Raw genomic sequence first — 15,231 nt, 5'->3', positions numbered from 1 at the left:
TAAAGCCATTCATTTAATATTGTGTCCAGTTCTGGTCACTATGATACACAAGATGTTGAGATTCTAGAAAGAGTACTTCTTCTTCTTGTGCTATATCCGTTATCGGACGTTGGTGATCATGTTGGCGATCCTGTTTTTATCAGCAGCCGCACGAAAAAGTGCTGCTGAGTTTTGTCCAAACCAAGAGTGCAGATTATAATAACAAAAATGATAAGGGGACTGTAGGCTAAACCCATATGATGAATGATTGTGGGAACCAGGTATGTTTAGTCTTAACGAAAAAAAGAACTAGGGGTGATATGATAACCCTCTTCCAGTACTTGAGGGACTGTTACAGAGAAAAGTCAACATTTTTCTCCAAAGCATCTGAGGGCAGGACAAGAAATAATGAGTGGAAGATCACTAAAAAGAGACCCAATCTAGAACTAAGGAGAAATTTCCTGACGGCGAGAACAATTAATCAGTGGAATGGCTTGCCTCAGGAAGTTGTGGGTGTTTCATTTCTGGAGGTTTTCAAGAAGAGATTGGACCACCATTTGTCTGAAATGGTATAGGGTCTCCTGCTTGATCAGGGAGTTGGACTAGAAGACCTCCAAAATCCCTTCCAAATCTATTATTCTATGTTCTAATATCCCCTCAGGTTTTACAATCATGGACAACTTTGTTTTGGACATTGTTATAAGGATTGGAGCCTGTTCAGTTTGGCCTTTGAGTGGAAAACACTTTCATTCCAGTTTTTTGTCTCAAATGTGCAGATTATACCTCATCATTTCCTACCAATGGACAGCAGTCAAAAAAGCAATTTTAGTGCTTTGATTCGTCCCATAATTTCTTCTATGGGCCAAAACTGAATAGAGACAAACACAATGGTCTAAACGCTTAAAAGGGAAAACAACAGCTGGATTATTGAGAACTATGGTTTGTTTGATCCAGAATGTGAATTGAGCAAAATCAAGCAGATCCAATATAAGAGAATATCTGTAACGGAGGACTGAATTGTGCAGCTTCTGTGTTCTCTGAGCTGGTTACTTACAGACATTTCATTACCCAACTAGGTAACATCATCAGTTGACTAATGAAATGTCTGCAAGCAAACAATCAAGCTTAGAGAGCAGCACCAAATCTAGCAGTATTTATTTTGTTTTCAGGATAAAGCTCTTAGGTCAGTGGTTCTCAACCTTTTTAATGCCGTGACCCCAACCGGTCGTAAGTCGAGGGCTAAACCGGTCGTAAGTCGAGGACTAAACTGGTCATAAGTCGAGGACTAAACCGGTTGTAAGTCGTGGACTACCCAACCGGTCGTAAGTCGAGGACTTTCCCTGCCCGGGAGCGCCGCGCATGCGTGGTTCCGCCCCCTGCGCCAGCTGAGGTGTAGCTGGCAAGCGGCAGAGACGGAGCAGGCCGACTACCAGCTGGCCCAGCCCAAGGGAGGTAAGGCACCCGCCGGAAAAGGGGGGAAAAATGGTGGACAAAAAAAATGGCGGACAAAAAAAGTGGTGGACAGCCTTGCTTGGCGACCCCCATGAAATGGTCGATCGACCCCAAATGGGGTCCCGACCCACAGGTTGAGAACCACTGTCTTAGGTGAAATATACAATTGCCGACCAACATGTTATGTGCTGGATATTAGATAGTTCTCTGTGTGTTCAGCTGTCATTGAAGAAATTAAAGAATCCTTGAAATGTTTTGTCTTATATGGCTGAGGTTAATGTTTTTCTTTCTTATCTTTAAAAGCCCTCGGATGAGAATATCCTTCATAGTGTTTTCCATGCAAGCAACTGTGGTTCTGCCATTAACACAAGATAGGTAAGTAAATGTCGGCATTGCCCGTTTTTAAATACTCTTTTTTAAACCAACAGAACTGCGAACATTTCCAGCAATTAAAATTATACAATTATAATAATTGGGTAAGTAACGTTAGATCTGATTCAGGGCCTCTTGATGATTATCTGTTTTCCTGACATACGAACGGTCCTGTTGAATTGCTATTTTGAATATCTCCTTAAGGTCAAATGCAAATCAGAATCATATATAGGTAGTCCTTGATTTAGGACCACAATTGAGCCCAAAATTTCCATTGCTAAGCAAGGCAGTCAAGTCCATTACTTTTTGGGGTGCAGACTCTAAGGTGCCATTCAGACATCAAATACAGCCTTTGATTAAAAGAATAAAAACCCCAGATCCAAAACGGACAACTATTAGATCCAGACCACAAGTCTGCTTTCTCACTTCATTCTAGTGGCCTGTTATAAAGGTTGTCGTGGTGGCACAGTGGTTAGAATGCAGTATTGCAGGCTGACTCTGCCCACTGCCAGTAGTTCGATCCTGACTGACTCAAGGTTGACTGAGCCTTCCATCCTTCCAAAGTCGGTAAAATGAGGACCCAGATTGTTGGGGGGCAAGATGCTGATTCTGTAAACCGCTCAGAGAGGGCTGTAAAGCACTGTGAAGCAGTAGATAAGTCTAAGTGCTACTGCTATTGTTAGGAAAAATTTGGGAAGCATTTGGAAAACTCTGATATGCCCTCTAGAGCAGGGGCCTTCGAACGTGGCCCTTTTATGACTTGTGGACTTCAACTCCCAGAATTCCTCAGCCAGTGTGCCTGGCTGAGGAATTCTGGGAGTTGAAGTCCACAAGTCATAAAAGGGCCATGTTTGAAGGCCCCTGCTCTAGATGCTGAGTCACGTAGAAGATGCTAATGTATTAATTGGGAGAGAGCCACGTGCCTTCTCAAATCTGACATCAAGAATGAAGGACTTGGCGCGATGAGTATTAAGTACGGTTTGGAAGGAAGACAACCAGCATGATAACTGTGAGGGATAAAAATGTGCCTTTGCTGAAAGACAGAGGTGTTAGATGCTTCCGCATATGTTCCACTGAGATGTTCTATTTTGTAATTGTGAAGCAGCTTCCAAGTTGCCATCAACGGATTGTCTTCCTCTGCTTTTGTCTTGAATTTCACAAACCTTCCAGATTTCACTCGGTTATTTCAAGGTAGCCGACTCTTCAGGAGTTGCGTGTCTGCTTTTGCTGTAGCAAACCATCACCTTATTCAACTGTGCAAATGTCTGCTTTTATTGTTAAATATGTTTTGATGTGTACATAGTTACTTCCAGCGAGGGAGAAAGGATTCAGAATTGAGTGGGGTTTTTGGGGGGGGGGAAGCTTCATGTTCAGGAAAGAATCAAGAAACGGGCATCCGCCACGGATGGTGAAGAAACATTACCGGTGACATCATGATACAAACTCTGTACTGCATACCCTGGTGTTCATTGCCAAGACATTGCAACACACGTTTCATCATTTTTGTTTTTGCCATTGCCGTTTCTACGGGATGTCTGCAACGTGAAAGAAATAGTATATTTTATTTTACGATGTTCTGCTAAAACCTGTATGTTTCCATCACTTGCAGCATAACTTATCTTTTCCTCTAGAGCAGGGGTCTTCAAACTTGGCCCTTTTATGTCTTGTGGACTTCAACTCCCAGAATTCCTCAGCCAGGCATGCATGCCTGGCTGAGGAATTCTGGGAGTTGAAGTCCACAAGTCATAAAAGGGCCAAGTTTGAGGACCCCTGCTCTAGACTGTAAGACGTGGGCCGAGAGTTTATCAGAGATGTTCTCCAGTTCTGAAGAAGCTTCTTGGACGAGAAATGAAATGTTTTCAAAGAAAAAAAATCAAGAAAGTCCAATTGTTTTTTTTGGAAAAAAACAAAGCATCTTTGGGACTTCCTTCTCCTATTTTCCCCAGGAAATGACTGGCCCAAAGTCAGCCAGTTGACTTTCATAATTAAGGCAGGACTTGAACTGATAGTGTCCTACTTTCTAACCTTGTAGTATCTCAAGATATTACATCGAAGTTGAATCAAGTCATTGCCAAGTTATTTAAGTATCTTAATATGCAATCAATGTGTCATGGGAGATTTTAGCTCATTTAAAGTAAAGAGCTATTTTCTAGAATATTGTCAGTTTTCTCTTTTCCTCTGCAAGTTTTAATCCAACCCTTTTGTCTTGTTTTACCCGATTCCCCAATGAAACACATTTCTACTTGTTGGAGAAGATTTAGGAGCTGACTTTTTCTCTGTTAGTATCGTAATATTCTGTGTTTATTGAGCCTCTGGCATATTGATTTTCTCTCTTCCTTTTTTTTCAACATATTGAAATAAGTTCTTCTTATTACATCTCATCCCAGATCATTCTCAGTTTTAGCTTTCTTGCCAATCTTCAGTTCTGATCTAAAGTTAGTTTTGATCTACCTGTACGTTTTTTGTGACCTGTCATTTTTTCCACACTTGTTTCCTCTTTAAAAGGGCCGTTCCTGCTGAAGAAGAATCCAAAGGCCTTCTGAAAAATATATATCTTTCCTCATTAGTCTTTTTAGATTTAGAGAACCTTAACAATCACGATGCAATTCTATGCTTGTATGTCAAACTAAGAAAAACCATAACAGAAATAACCAATATGGAACTTCACAGTTCGAAACAAAGTTAATGTTCATGATCAGCATAGAAGTTCAGTCCAGGAGGAACAGTCTTGGAGTTAAGAGAACTGATAGATGAATGAAAAGAATACATCAGGAAGGAGTGTGAATTTGTGCCTACCACCCCAGAAAATATGGGTGTTGCAAAATTGAGCTTTATTGATTGTTTAAATTAAAGTATGATAAGCAACTCTTTCTTCATTTCCTTCACTCAAGCAGCAGCCACCATTGGCGGTCCTCCACCTTCACCACCACCACTACTACCACCACCTCCTCCTCTTCTTCTTCCTCCTCCTCCTCTCCTTGTCCTCCTCCTCCTCCTCTCCCTGTCTTCCTTCTCCTCCTCCTCCTTCTCTCCCTGTCCTCCTCTTCCTGTCTTCCTCCTCTCCTTGTCCTCCTCCTCCTCCTCTCCCTATCTTCTTCTTCCTCCTCCTCCTCCTCGCCCTGTCCTCCTCCTCCTCTCCCTGTCTTCCTTCTCCTCTTCCTCTCCCTGTCTTCCTTCTCCTCTTCCTCTCCCTGTCTTCCTTCTCTCCTTCTCCTCCTCCTCCTCTCCCTGTCTTCCTCCTCCTCTTCCTCTCCCTTCCTCCTCCTCTCCTTGTCCTCCTCCTCCTCTCCCTGTCTTCTTCCTCCTCCTCCTCCTCCTTCTCCTTGCCCTGTCCTCCTCCTCCTCTCCGTCCTTTTCCTCTCCCTGTCCTCCTCCTCCTCCTCTCCCTGTCTTCCTTCTCCTCTTCCTCTCCCTGTCTTCCTCCTCCTCCTCTCCCTGCCTCCTCCTCTTCCTCTCCCTGTTTTCCTCCTCCTCTCCTCGTCTTCCTCCTTCTCTCCCTGTCTTCCTTCTCCTACTCCTTCTCCTCCTCTCCCTGTCCTCCTCCTCCTCTTCCTCTCCCTGTCTTCCTCCTCCTTGTCCTCCTCCTCCTCCTCCTCTCCCTGTCTTCCTCCTCCCTCTCCCTGTCTTCCTCCTCCTCTCCCTGTCTTCCTTCTCCTACTCCTTCTCCTCCTTTCCCTGTCTTCCTCCTCCTCTTCCTCTCCGTCTTCCTCCTCCTCCTCCTCTCCTTGTCCTCCTCCTCTCCCTGTCTTCCTCCTCCTCCTCTCCCTGTCCTCTTCCTCTCCCTGTCTTCCTCCTCCTCCTCCTCCTCTCCCTGACCTCCTCTTCCTCTTCCTCTCCCTGTCCTCCTCTTTCTCCTCCTCCTCTTTCTCCTCCTCCTCCTCCTCTCCCTGTCCTCCTCCTCTCCCTGTTCCCCTCCTCTCCCTGTCCTCCTTCTCTTCTTCCTCCTCTCCCCCCCCCCCCTTCCTCCTCTTCTAGAATATTACAACCCAGATGGTAGTGTCCTCTTTTTCTGTGGAAGCCACTGTGTTTTCTTTTTGTAATCGTTGGGCTCCGCAGCTGAAATAGGGCTGCAGGTGTCAAAAAGTGCTGGGAGGTCTTGGTTCTATGCTGGATAAATAAAACCGAACGGATTGTACGAGAGCTATTTTTTGCATTGCAAAATCTGGTTTGGAAAAAAAAAGAAAAAGAAAAAGCAACCCTGGAACTTGATTTGTCATTTGTTTCTTGGCAGCGGAACTGCCAGAGCCTGCGGACAGTCTGCCAGACATCCCCTGGCAACCAGAGAGCGTCTGCTTTGTAATCTGCCTTCGTACATAATCAGTTTCAGGTTGTTTTCAATAGACGCCGAGTGTAAAATATTTTGGATTAAACAGATTGCATTGACTTTATGTAACTTGTTCAGCTGCCATCTATAGCGCGCAGCATGTCTTCGGTGGCAACCAGAACTGGTAGTGCAGATTTAAATGGATTGTGTAAGGGGGTTCCCCCCCCCTCCCCTCTTAGTCTACTTTTTCGACTGTGGGTGAGAGGGATGAAATGGAGAGCGATTCAGAAATCCGAAGTCCGCAGATTTCTCCGTATCTTATTTATATGTTACATTTCTATGCCCCTTACAACAACCTAAACATGACAATATATATAAAACATTAAAATGATAAACATTAGCATTACAGTGAACACAGATAGCTAAGGAAGGAGTTGTAGGAGAAGGGCAGGCAGAACTGAGGGCGGAGTTAAGCATGTCATAAGCTTAGAATCCTTGCGTTGCCACAAAGGGTCCAAATCCGACCCCTCTGGCATTTTGTTGACCCTTATCTGCTGCCAATTTAGTACTGAACTTTAATTGACTAGATCAGTGGTGGCGAACCTATGGCACGCGTGCCAGAGGCGGGGCACGGAGCCCTCTCGGTGGGCACACATGCCGTTGCCCCAGCTTTGCCTCCCCCGCGACCCCTTCCTCACCAGCAGCCCCCCTGGAGGAGAGTTGCCCCCGAGCGTGGCCCACGCAGAGCAGCGCAGCCAAAGACATGGCAGCCAGGCAGCGTAGACAAGACTCTGCCCTCACGGCCCATCGCGCACAGTTGATGCTGCAGGGCGCGGGCAGAGGGCGTGGCCGCTATGGCGCTGCTCGGCTGCCTAGATCCGTGGTGACGAACCTATGGCATGCGTGCCACAGGTGGCACGCAGAGCCCTCTCTCTGGGCACGTGTGCCGTTGCCCCAGTCCTAGGCCTTCAGCTGGGTTTTATAAAACCTTTTGCTTTAGGCCTCCATGTGCAAAAAAAAAAAAAAGGTTCAATCAATCAATTTCAATTTCTCGCGGGAAAAAAAAAGATCTCTCAAAGTTGGAATTGCTTGATTGAACTTTTTAGTCCCACCCAGTCGGCCGTTACCACTGCAGCCACGCCCACCCAATGGGCCACACCCACCCGGCGCCCGATGATACATAAGTGGGTTTTGGGTTGCCATTTGGGCACTCGGTCTCTAAAAGGTTCGCCATCACTGGCCTAGATGATCTGCAGCGGGCCCTGGATGCGGTAAGTGGCCTTGCGGGCAGGTGAGGGGGGGGATGAGCCAGGGGCAAGGCAGGGGGTGGAGCGGGGCGGGGCCAGTTTTGGGGCACTCGGTCTCTAAAAGGTTCGCCATCACTGGACTAGATACTTGTGTACAGGCTTGAGTAATAAATCTTCTGAACTGGAATTTAACATGTCCTGATTATTCGCAGCTGACACTTATAGGCCAGATTCACCATGGACAACGAATCTGTTTAGGTCAGGGGTAGGCAACCTCGGCTCTTTTATGACTCATGGACTTCAACTTCCAGAATTCCTGAGTCAGCTATGCTGACTCAGGAATTCTGGGAGTTGAAGTCCATGAGTCATAAAAGAGCCGAGGTTGCCTACCCCTGGTTTAGGTGTAGCCATAGAAAGCAAGACGTTTTAGGATTCTGGAGTGAATACTTTTGACTAGAGGACAACTGCATTTACAAATCTTTTGTCTCCAACGATCTGTTCAAGCTACTAGGAGCTGAGTTAACTCCAGTAATTTTGGTGTCTTTAATAAACTTTTTTTTTCATGATTTTCTCCCTTATTTTTAGGCAAAAAATTCAGAGAGGCATTGAAGATTTACAAAACGTTAAGCCAGGAGGTGAAACGTATATGCACGAAGGACTAGAAAAAGTAAGTCCCTTGCATTTTCTGCAATTGGAGATGCAGCGTAGTTTGTTGCTGTTTGAGAACTTTCAACTTTTTGAATCATTTTTTGGCATTTTTTTAAAAAAAATTGGTAGTATTTCTAACCTGCTTCACTCCAGAAGAATTCTGGGCAGCATAGAGGATGATGATGATTCTGCCCTGAAAAGCCCTTTTACAAATAACACAAATACACACATGGATAAACACACAAAGAACTGTGACTCGTAGAGCAGAAAAACAGAGTTGAAAGGGACCTCGGAGCTCTTCTAGTCCAACCCCCTGCTCAAGTAGGAAACCCTATATCATTTCAGACAAATGGTTGTCTAATATCTTCTTAAAAACATCCAGTGTTGGAGCACCCACGACTTCTGGAGGCAGGTTGTTCCACTGATTAATTGTTCTAACTGTCAGGAAGTTTCTCCTTAGTTCTAGGTTGCTTCTCTCCTTGATTAGTTTCCATCTGTTGCTTCTTGTCCTGCCTTCAGGCGCTTTGGAGAATAGCTTGACTCCTTCTTCTTTGTGGCAGCCCCTGAGATATTGGAACACGGATATCATGTCCCCCCTCGTCCTTCTCTTCATTAAACTAGACATACCCAATTCCAGCAGCCGTTCCTTATATGTTTTAGCCTCCAGACCTCTAATCATCTTTGTTGCTCTTCTCTGTACTCTCTCTAGAGTCTCTACTGAGTACAGTAAAAGCAAAAGCTTTCCCCAAATGGATTGTGGTGTTAGCGATGGGAGTGAAAAACCACTTCGTTAAAAGGATTCAGTCCAATATTGTAACGGACTGTAAAAATAACTCCAAGGAACAGGAGGAAGAACCACAACCAAGACATTGGCTAGAAAAAAGAAATTTGAGTCCCTGGCAGAAATGTAATTTGAGAACTGTCCCTGGTTCTCGCAAAGATACTGTACAGTGAAGCAGGGGGGAAAGCAAATTCTGTTATTGTAATCCTATAATAAAAGTAATACAGGTAGTCCTTGACTTACAACCATTTGTTTGGTGACAGTTCAAAGTTGCAACGGCACTGAAAAAAGGGACTTACGACCATTTTTCACACCACTTTTATAGCATCCCTGCTGTCACATGATCAAAATTTGGATGCTTGGCAACTGGCATGTATTTATGACGGTTGCAGTGTCCCGGGATCAGGTGATCCCCTTTTGCAACCTTCTGACTAGCAAAGTCAATGGGGAAGCCAGATTCACTTACAGTAGTGGCCAAAACTGGGAAAAGTGTACAGTAGAAATGCCACCTTTGGTTAAGTTTCCACCCATTTTTCTTCTAATTTCTTTATAACTGTAGCCTTGTTCGCTTAATAATACTATTTTGCATAAATATGAGTCAGTTGCCGAGCATCTTGAATTTTGATGAGGATGCCACAATAGTTGTAAGCATGAAAAAACGTCATAAGTCACTTTTTTCAGTGCCATTGTAACTTCAAACCATCACTAAACAAACTGTTGTAAGTTGAGAACTTCCTGTATATCATGAGTCCCCAAACCCCTGGTCCGTGGACCAGTACCAGTCCACATAAACAAGTAAAGCCCCATCTGCGGGATGCAGGCACCACACAAAACCATGTCCCCTTCGGTCCACGGAAAAACCTCTCTCCACGGAACCGGTCCCTGGTGCCCAAAAGGTTGGGGACCTCTGCTGTATATCATTCACACTGAAATTAAACATAAAAATTTGGGTGCAACTTGATCAACTCTTATCTCATTATGATTCACCATTTTTATGCTCCATTTCTTGCTCGTCTCCACTTCCAAATGCGATTGTAAGAGCACAAATTCTTTTGTTTTTCCAGGCAAATGATCAGATTGCAAAAGCAAAAGGGTCCAGTAGTGTAATCATTGCCTTGACAGATGGAAAGTTGGAAGGCTTGATTCCACTGTATGCGGAAAAAGAGGTGAGGGTTGAAGTGCAACGGCAGTTCCTGTTGAGTTCAACATTTGCACATATGTGTTATTTTTTTTTGCAAATGTAGACATAATTCCTCTTTCCCCCCATTCTCTCTGCTACAGGCAAAAAATGCCAGATCCATGGGAGCTAGAGTTTATTGCGTTGGAGTCCTCAATTTTAATCAAGAACAGGTAGGGACCCCCTGTCTTGGAAATTTGATTGTCTGCATATCAAAATGAAAAAAAAAATCTGGCAAAGGTGCTTTCTTATTTGAGAAATTTCCTTGGACGAAGAAACCCAAACTCATTGGTAGCCTCACATTGCAATGAACAAGGACGTGCATTCAATTTCACAATTACTATGATTGTTGGCCGAGCAAGGTCAAAAATAGCTAGAGAAATGATTGAAGCCTGGGAAATGGGTCTCTTGACAGTCAGTAGGAGGGCTGAAGTATCACCAGCCTATCAGATACTTAGGAGCCAAGGGCACAGTGGCACAAGGAAACAACAATCAACAATGTAGTAGGCAGCCATTAACATCCTAATTAACAACTAAAAGCTACATACAACCAGGAATTATACAAATACAATGCATAGAATAGTCTGCTGTGCATATTCTGGAGAGAGAGAGAGGGAGGGAGGGAGAGAGAGAGAGAGGGTGGGAGGAGAGAGAGAGGGAAATAGAGGGAGGGAGAGAGAGAGATGGGCTCCAGTATAAAACTGAAAGCTTGGAAAAATAAACGTTTGGTCCCAGTGACCGATTCAGATTGGATCCTGCAGAAATTTCTTTCTTCACTGAATCTTTTCAGCAACTGTTTTGTGTTTTGGGATTCATTTTCTGGGGTGGTAATGGCGCCTGTTTTCCAGGTACGTTAAAGTATACCTGGCAGCTTACACACAATTTTTGTATATCACTTAAAATGGGTGGAAAATCCTACCATCATTTTTTTTGTGTGTGAATTGCTGCCAAATTTCAGAAGTATGATTTATTGGGGGGTTCCAGGATATACACTTAGGTCCACTCACAAAACTAAGAGGCATGTAGCGTGTGACCCACGACTAGCCCATCCCTCTGTTATGCATTCAGTGTAACATGTAGTTTGACCCTTAGCCTGAAGCGCCTGTTTCTGCTAAATTGGATCATTCAAGATTGTTCTGTTTGGTTGGCTGCTCTCTGGTGCTTTGGATAATAATGGTTGGTGGGAGACAACGATGACATAATGATTAGTTTGGTTTTAAAGAAAAGAATCAGCAGTCAGTGAAAACCATACTCTATATCAGTGTTTCTCAACCTTGACAATTTTAAGGCATGTGGACTTCAACTCCCAGAATTCCACAGCCAGCATTGCTGGCTGTGGAATTCTGGGAGTTGAAGTCCACATGCCTTAAAATTGTCAAGGTTGAGAAACACTGCTCTATATGAAACTGCTCCTTGTTTTTCCTTGGTGACCTTTCATAACTGGGAATCTCCCTTGAAGTTGTGTTAAGTTTGTTTTGCAGCGGGAATAAGAAAAGTTATGACTAGTAAACAGGATTCTGTCTATATACCTGTGGGTTCTCTTTAAGCCATTCATTTCCCTGCTCTAAATCATTGCTAAATCTTGTGCGTGCATGTCTGTCTGCGTCTATTTGTGTGGTAGCACAAACCTTTGTTGTATTTGTGCGTCTTTCCCTAGCTTGAAACCATTGCTGATTCAAAGGATCAAGTCTTCCCAGTAAGAGAAGGATTTCAAGCTCTCCGAGGGATAATTAATTCTGTGAGTATTTGAAAAAAAAGTGCATCTTGTTTAATTTGCAAAGCTTGTTTATTATTATTTTTTTGAAAGACATTTCTGCGGCGATTTCATTTTGATGTTAATGACTGGTTCCCTGGGCTTTCTTAGCTTCAGTGCTCTATTGTGAAATGAGCTGATTTTGAACAAACTAAAATGGCTTAGTTGCATGATCAAGCATCTAGAGCAGTGATGGCGAACCTTTTAGAGACTGAGTGCCCAAACTGCAACCCAAAACCCACTTATTTATCACCGGGTGCCAGGTGGGCGTGGCTGTGGTGGTCATGGCAGACTGGGTAGGTGTGGCCAAGGTGGGCGTAGTCACCTTGATGTTGCTCGTGGGGAGGGACGCCTGTGGGGGCCGGGCAGGATTGGGGGAGATCCAGGGGGTCTCTGGCAGGTGGGGAGGTGGGCAGGAGGCTCGTCCTGCAGGGAGAGGTGAGGCAAGGCGAGGCAGGGCGGGGGTGCCATTGTCACAGGGCAAGGCGAGGCAGGGGCCGGGTCAGCTGCTGCCTGACACCATCGGCCCCGCACACAGAGGCCAGTGAGCGCATGGGGGCTGACAGTGTCCATCAGCAGCCACAGCCTGCCGGCCCCTCGACTGGCGCACTCTGGGGCTCCGCAGCCTGTCCCCAGCAGTTCAGAGAAGCCGCCTCTGAGCTGGACAGCCGGCCGACAGCTGAGGAGGTGATGCAGTGGGTCGTGCCCACGAAAAGGAGAGCATGCGAGGCCAGGAGGGATGGGATAGGGGGGAGGGAAACCAGCCATGCTGGGATGCATCCAGCTAAGTGGGACCTCGGTGAGTTAGTGGGTGGCTGGTTGAAGAGGGACGGTTGCCATCTCCGGGGCATGGCGCTCGTGTCCACAGAGAGGGCTCTGAGTGCCGCCTCTGGCACACGTGCCCTAGGTTCGCCACCACTGATCTAGAGACTCCTTGAGACAGGAACAGAAAACTGGCTTTTCAAGGGTTCCCGAGTGACTGCTCCCAAAATTCCTTATCATGGGCCATGATTGTTAGATCTCCTGGCAGTCACTGTTCAGTGTAATCTGCTTACCTTTAAGGATTGGTAGGTTGTAGAAGAGGGAAGGTTTTCTCTTCTATTACAAGGTCGAACTTCATTCAGCCAGAACTAGTATGGCTGGTTGCATATCCCATGTGATAATAACAGGTAGTCCTGGACGTACGAGCACAGTTGAGCCCAAAAATTAATGTTGCTAAGCGAAACATTTGTTAAGTGAGTTTTGCCCCATTTTATGGCCTTTCTTGCCACAGTTGTCAAGTGAATCACTGCATTTGTTAAGTTAGTGACATGGTTGTTAGCAAATCTGGATTCCCCAGTGATTTTGCCTGTCAGAAGGTTGCCAAAGGGGATCACATGACCCCGGGACACTGCAACCGTCATAAATATGAGTCAGTTGCCAAGCGTCTGAATTTTGATCACGTGACCCTGGGGATGCTACAACGGCCGTAAGTGTGAAAATGACCGTTTTTTTCACACAACCTTGCAACATCCCCATGGTCACATGATCAAAATTCAGAAGTTTGTCAACTAACTCATGTTTATGACGGTGTCCCGGGGGTAATGGGATCACCTTTTGCGACCCTCTGACAAAGCAAAGACAATGGGGAAGCCAGACTCACTTTACAACCGTGTTACTAACTTAACCACTGCACTGATTCACTTAACAACGGTGTTAAGGAAAGTCGTGAAAAAGGAGCAAAACTCACTTACCAGCTGTCTCGCTTAACAACATACATTTTGGGCTCAGTTACGGTCGTAAGTTGAAGACTACCTGTATTTCTGAACAGCTGGTAAAAAAAGAAGATGGGAAAGAGGGATAAACCCAAGGATTCCTGTTGTCCGAGTCATGGGTCGGGTGGGAAGATTTCTCAGTATTGATCTCGAGGCAAGTTGTATAAAACATTGCTGCTTCCTTCTGGCCCATTATCTGGATCCCATGTGATGGATCTCGTCAAGCGCAAAAGGATCAGCAGCAGAGGTTAAGTTGCAGTTCAAAAGATTTATTGCTGAAGCTTGTACACAAGAATCTAGTCAACCAAAGTTCAATGTTGAATTGGTGCCAGATTGGACTTCGACTGTTTGTGGCAATGTAACGATGCCAAGCTGATGTCTCACTTCACTCCACCCCCTAGCTCTGTCTGCTCTTCTCCTACAGTTCTCCATTCAAAGAAAGGGAGTTGGGATAGATTCCTATTTTTGAGCGAGTTAGTATGAGAAGATATAAGACCCCGTGCGTGATATTTTCCTTGGATAGCTTCACATGTTTCTATAATAGGGAATTTATTTTGGAATGTAAATATACTGGCAGGGTTTGATTCCTAAAAAGGCTTCTTAAATCAGGCCCTACCGGCTTGCTTGTTTCTGTATAGAATAGATAAATTGCCTCTTTAAATTGCACTTTTGACTTGGAAGGACTGCATCGACTTGAGTTCGTTTCCTTGGAGAAAATCGCAGTGTGAAAGCTTTGTGGAACCGTTTAACTCTGCATGTTTATTTCTGTACTAAAATAAATGCACAACTCTCCATTAAGGAATGATATCGGCTCCAAGAAATGTAAACACATTAAATTTCAATGAGAATTTTGGGGAAATATTTGCTAATGAGTTTGCTTTCTGTTGCTCACTGTGGATGAAAGGGATCCAGTCAAACCGGTCTGGGTGTTTATATCTGCCAGTTCAGCTAGTACATGTGAAAACATGGTTTTACACCAACTGTGAATCAGGAATTGCTGCTACGCAGATAGTCCTTGACTTATAGCCATTTGTTTAGTGACCATTTGAAGTTTCTACATTACTGGAAAAAAGTGCCCATTTTTCACACTCAAGACCATTGCAGCATCCCGGTGGTCACATGATCAAAATTCGGACGCTTGGCAACTGGTTCCTATTTATGACCATTTTGCAGTGTTCCGGGGTCATGTGATCACCTTTTGTGAACTTCTGACAAGCAAAGTCAACAGAGAAGCCAAATTCACTTAACAACTGCAATGATTCACTTAACAACTGTGGCAAGAAACTCATAAAATGGGCCAAAACTCAACAACTGTCTTGTTTAGTAATGAAATTTTGAGCGCAGTTGTAGTCGTAAGTCAAGGACCACCTGTAATTTTAGTTGTCATTGTTAGTGATTATATTCTGGAGCAAGGAATGGTTCATAATCATAATCACAATCACAAACATAATCAAGTTGGAAGGGACCTTTGAGGTCATCTAGTCCAACCCCCTGCTCAGGCAGGAAACCCTATACCATTTCAGACAAATGGCTGTCCAGTCTCTTCTTAAAAACTTCCAGTGTTGGAGCATTCACGGCTTCTGGAGGCAGGTTGTTCCACTGGTTAATTGTTCTAACTGTCAGGAAGTTTCTCCTTAGTTCTAGGTTGCTTCTCTCCTTGATTAGTTTCCATCCGTTGCTTCTTGTCCTGCCTTCAGGTGCTTTGGAGAATACTTGACTCCCTCTTCTTTGTGGCAGCCCCTGAGATATTGGAAGACTGCATTCATGTCCCCCCTCGTCCTTCTCTTCATTAAACTAGACATAT

At 44.7% G+C, this 15,231-nt stretch overlaps 1 protein-coding gene across 1 annotated transcript in view; it reads left to right on the top strand.

Annotated features, from left to right (window-relative positions):
• Positions 1-15,231, top strand: part of ANTXR2 (ANTXR cell adhesion molecule 2) — a 158,646-nt gene that overhangs the window by 12,554 nt on the left and 130,861 nt on the right. The window contains exons 3-7 of the mRNA XM_015832362.1: positions 1,735-1,806; positions 7,900-7,981; positions 9,808-9,909; positions 10,025-10,093; positions 11,578-11,658. Coding sequence (XP_015687848.1) covers positions 1,742-1,806; positions 7,900-7,981; positions 9,808-9,909; positions 10,025-10,093; positions 11,578-11,658 — 399 coding nt within the window. The 5' untranslated portion in view covers positions 1,735-1,741. The remainder of the gene's footprint in view (positions 1-1,734; positions 1,807-7,899; positions 7,982-9,807; positions 9,910-10,024; positions 10,094-11,577; positions 11,659-15,231) is intronic.

This window comes from Protobothrops mucrosquamatus, unplaced genomic scaffold, assembly GCF_001527695.2.
Source record: "Protobothrops mucrosquamatus isolate PMUCROS unplaced genomic scaffold, P.Mucros_1.0 scaffold3, whole genome shotgun sequence".
Lineage (NCBI taxonomy): Eukaryota > Metazoa > Chordata > Lepidosauria > Squamata > Viperidae > Protobothrops > Protobothrops mucrosquamatus.
Note: the sequence above shows the minus strand (reverse complement) of the source record. Positions and strands in the feature narration are given on the sequence as shown.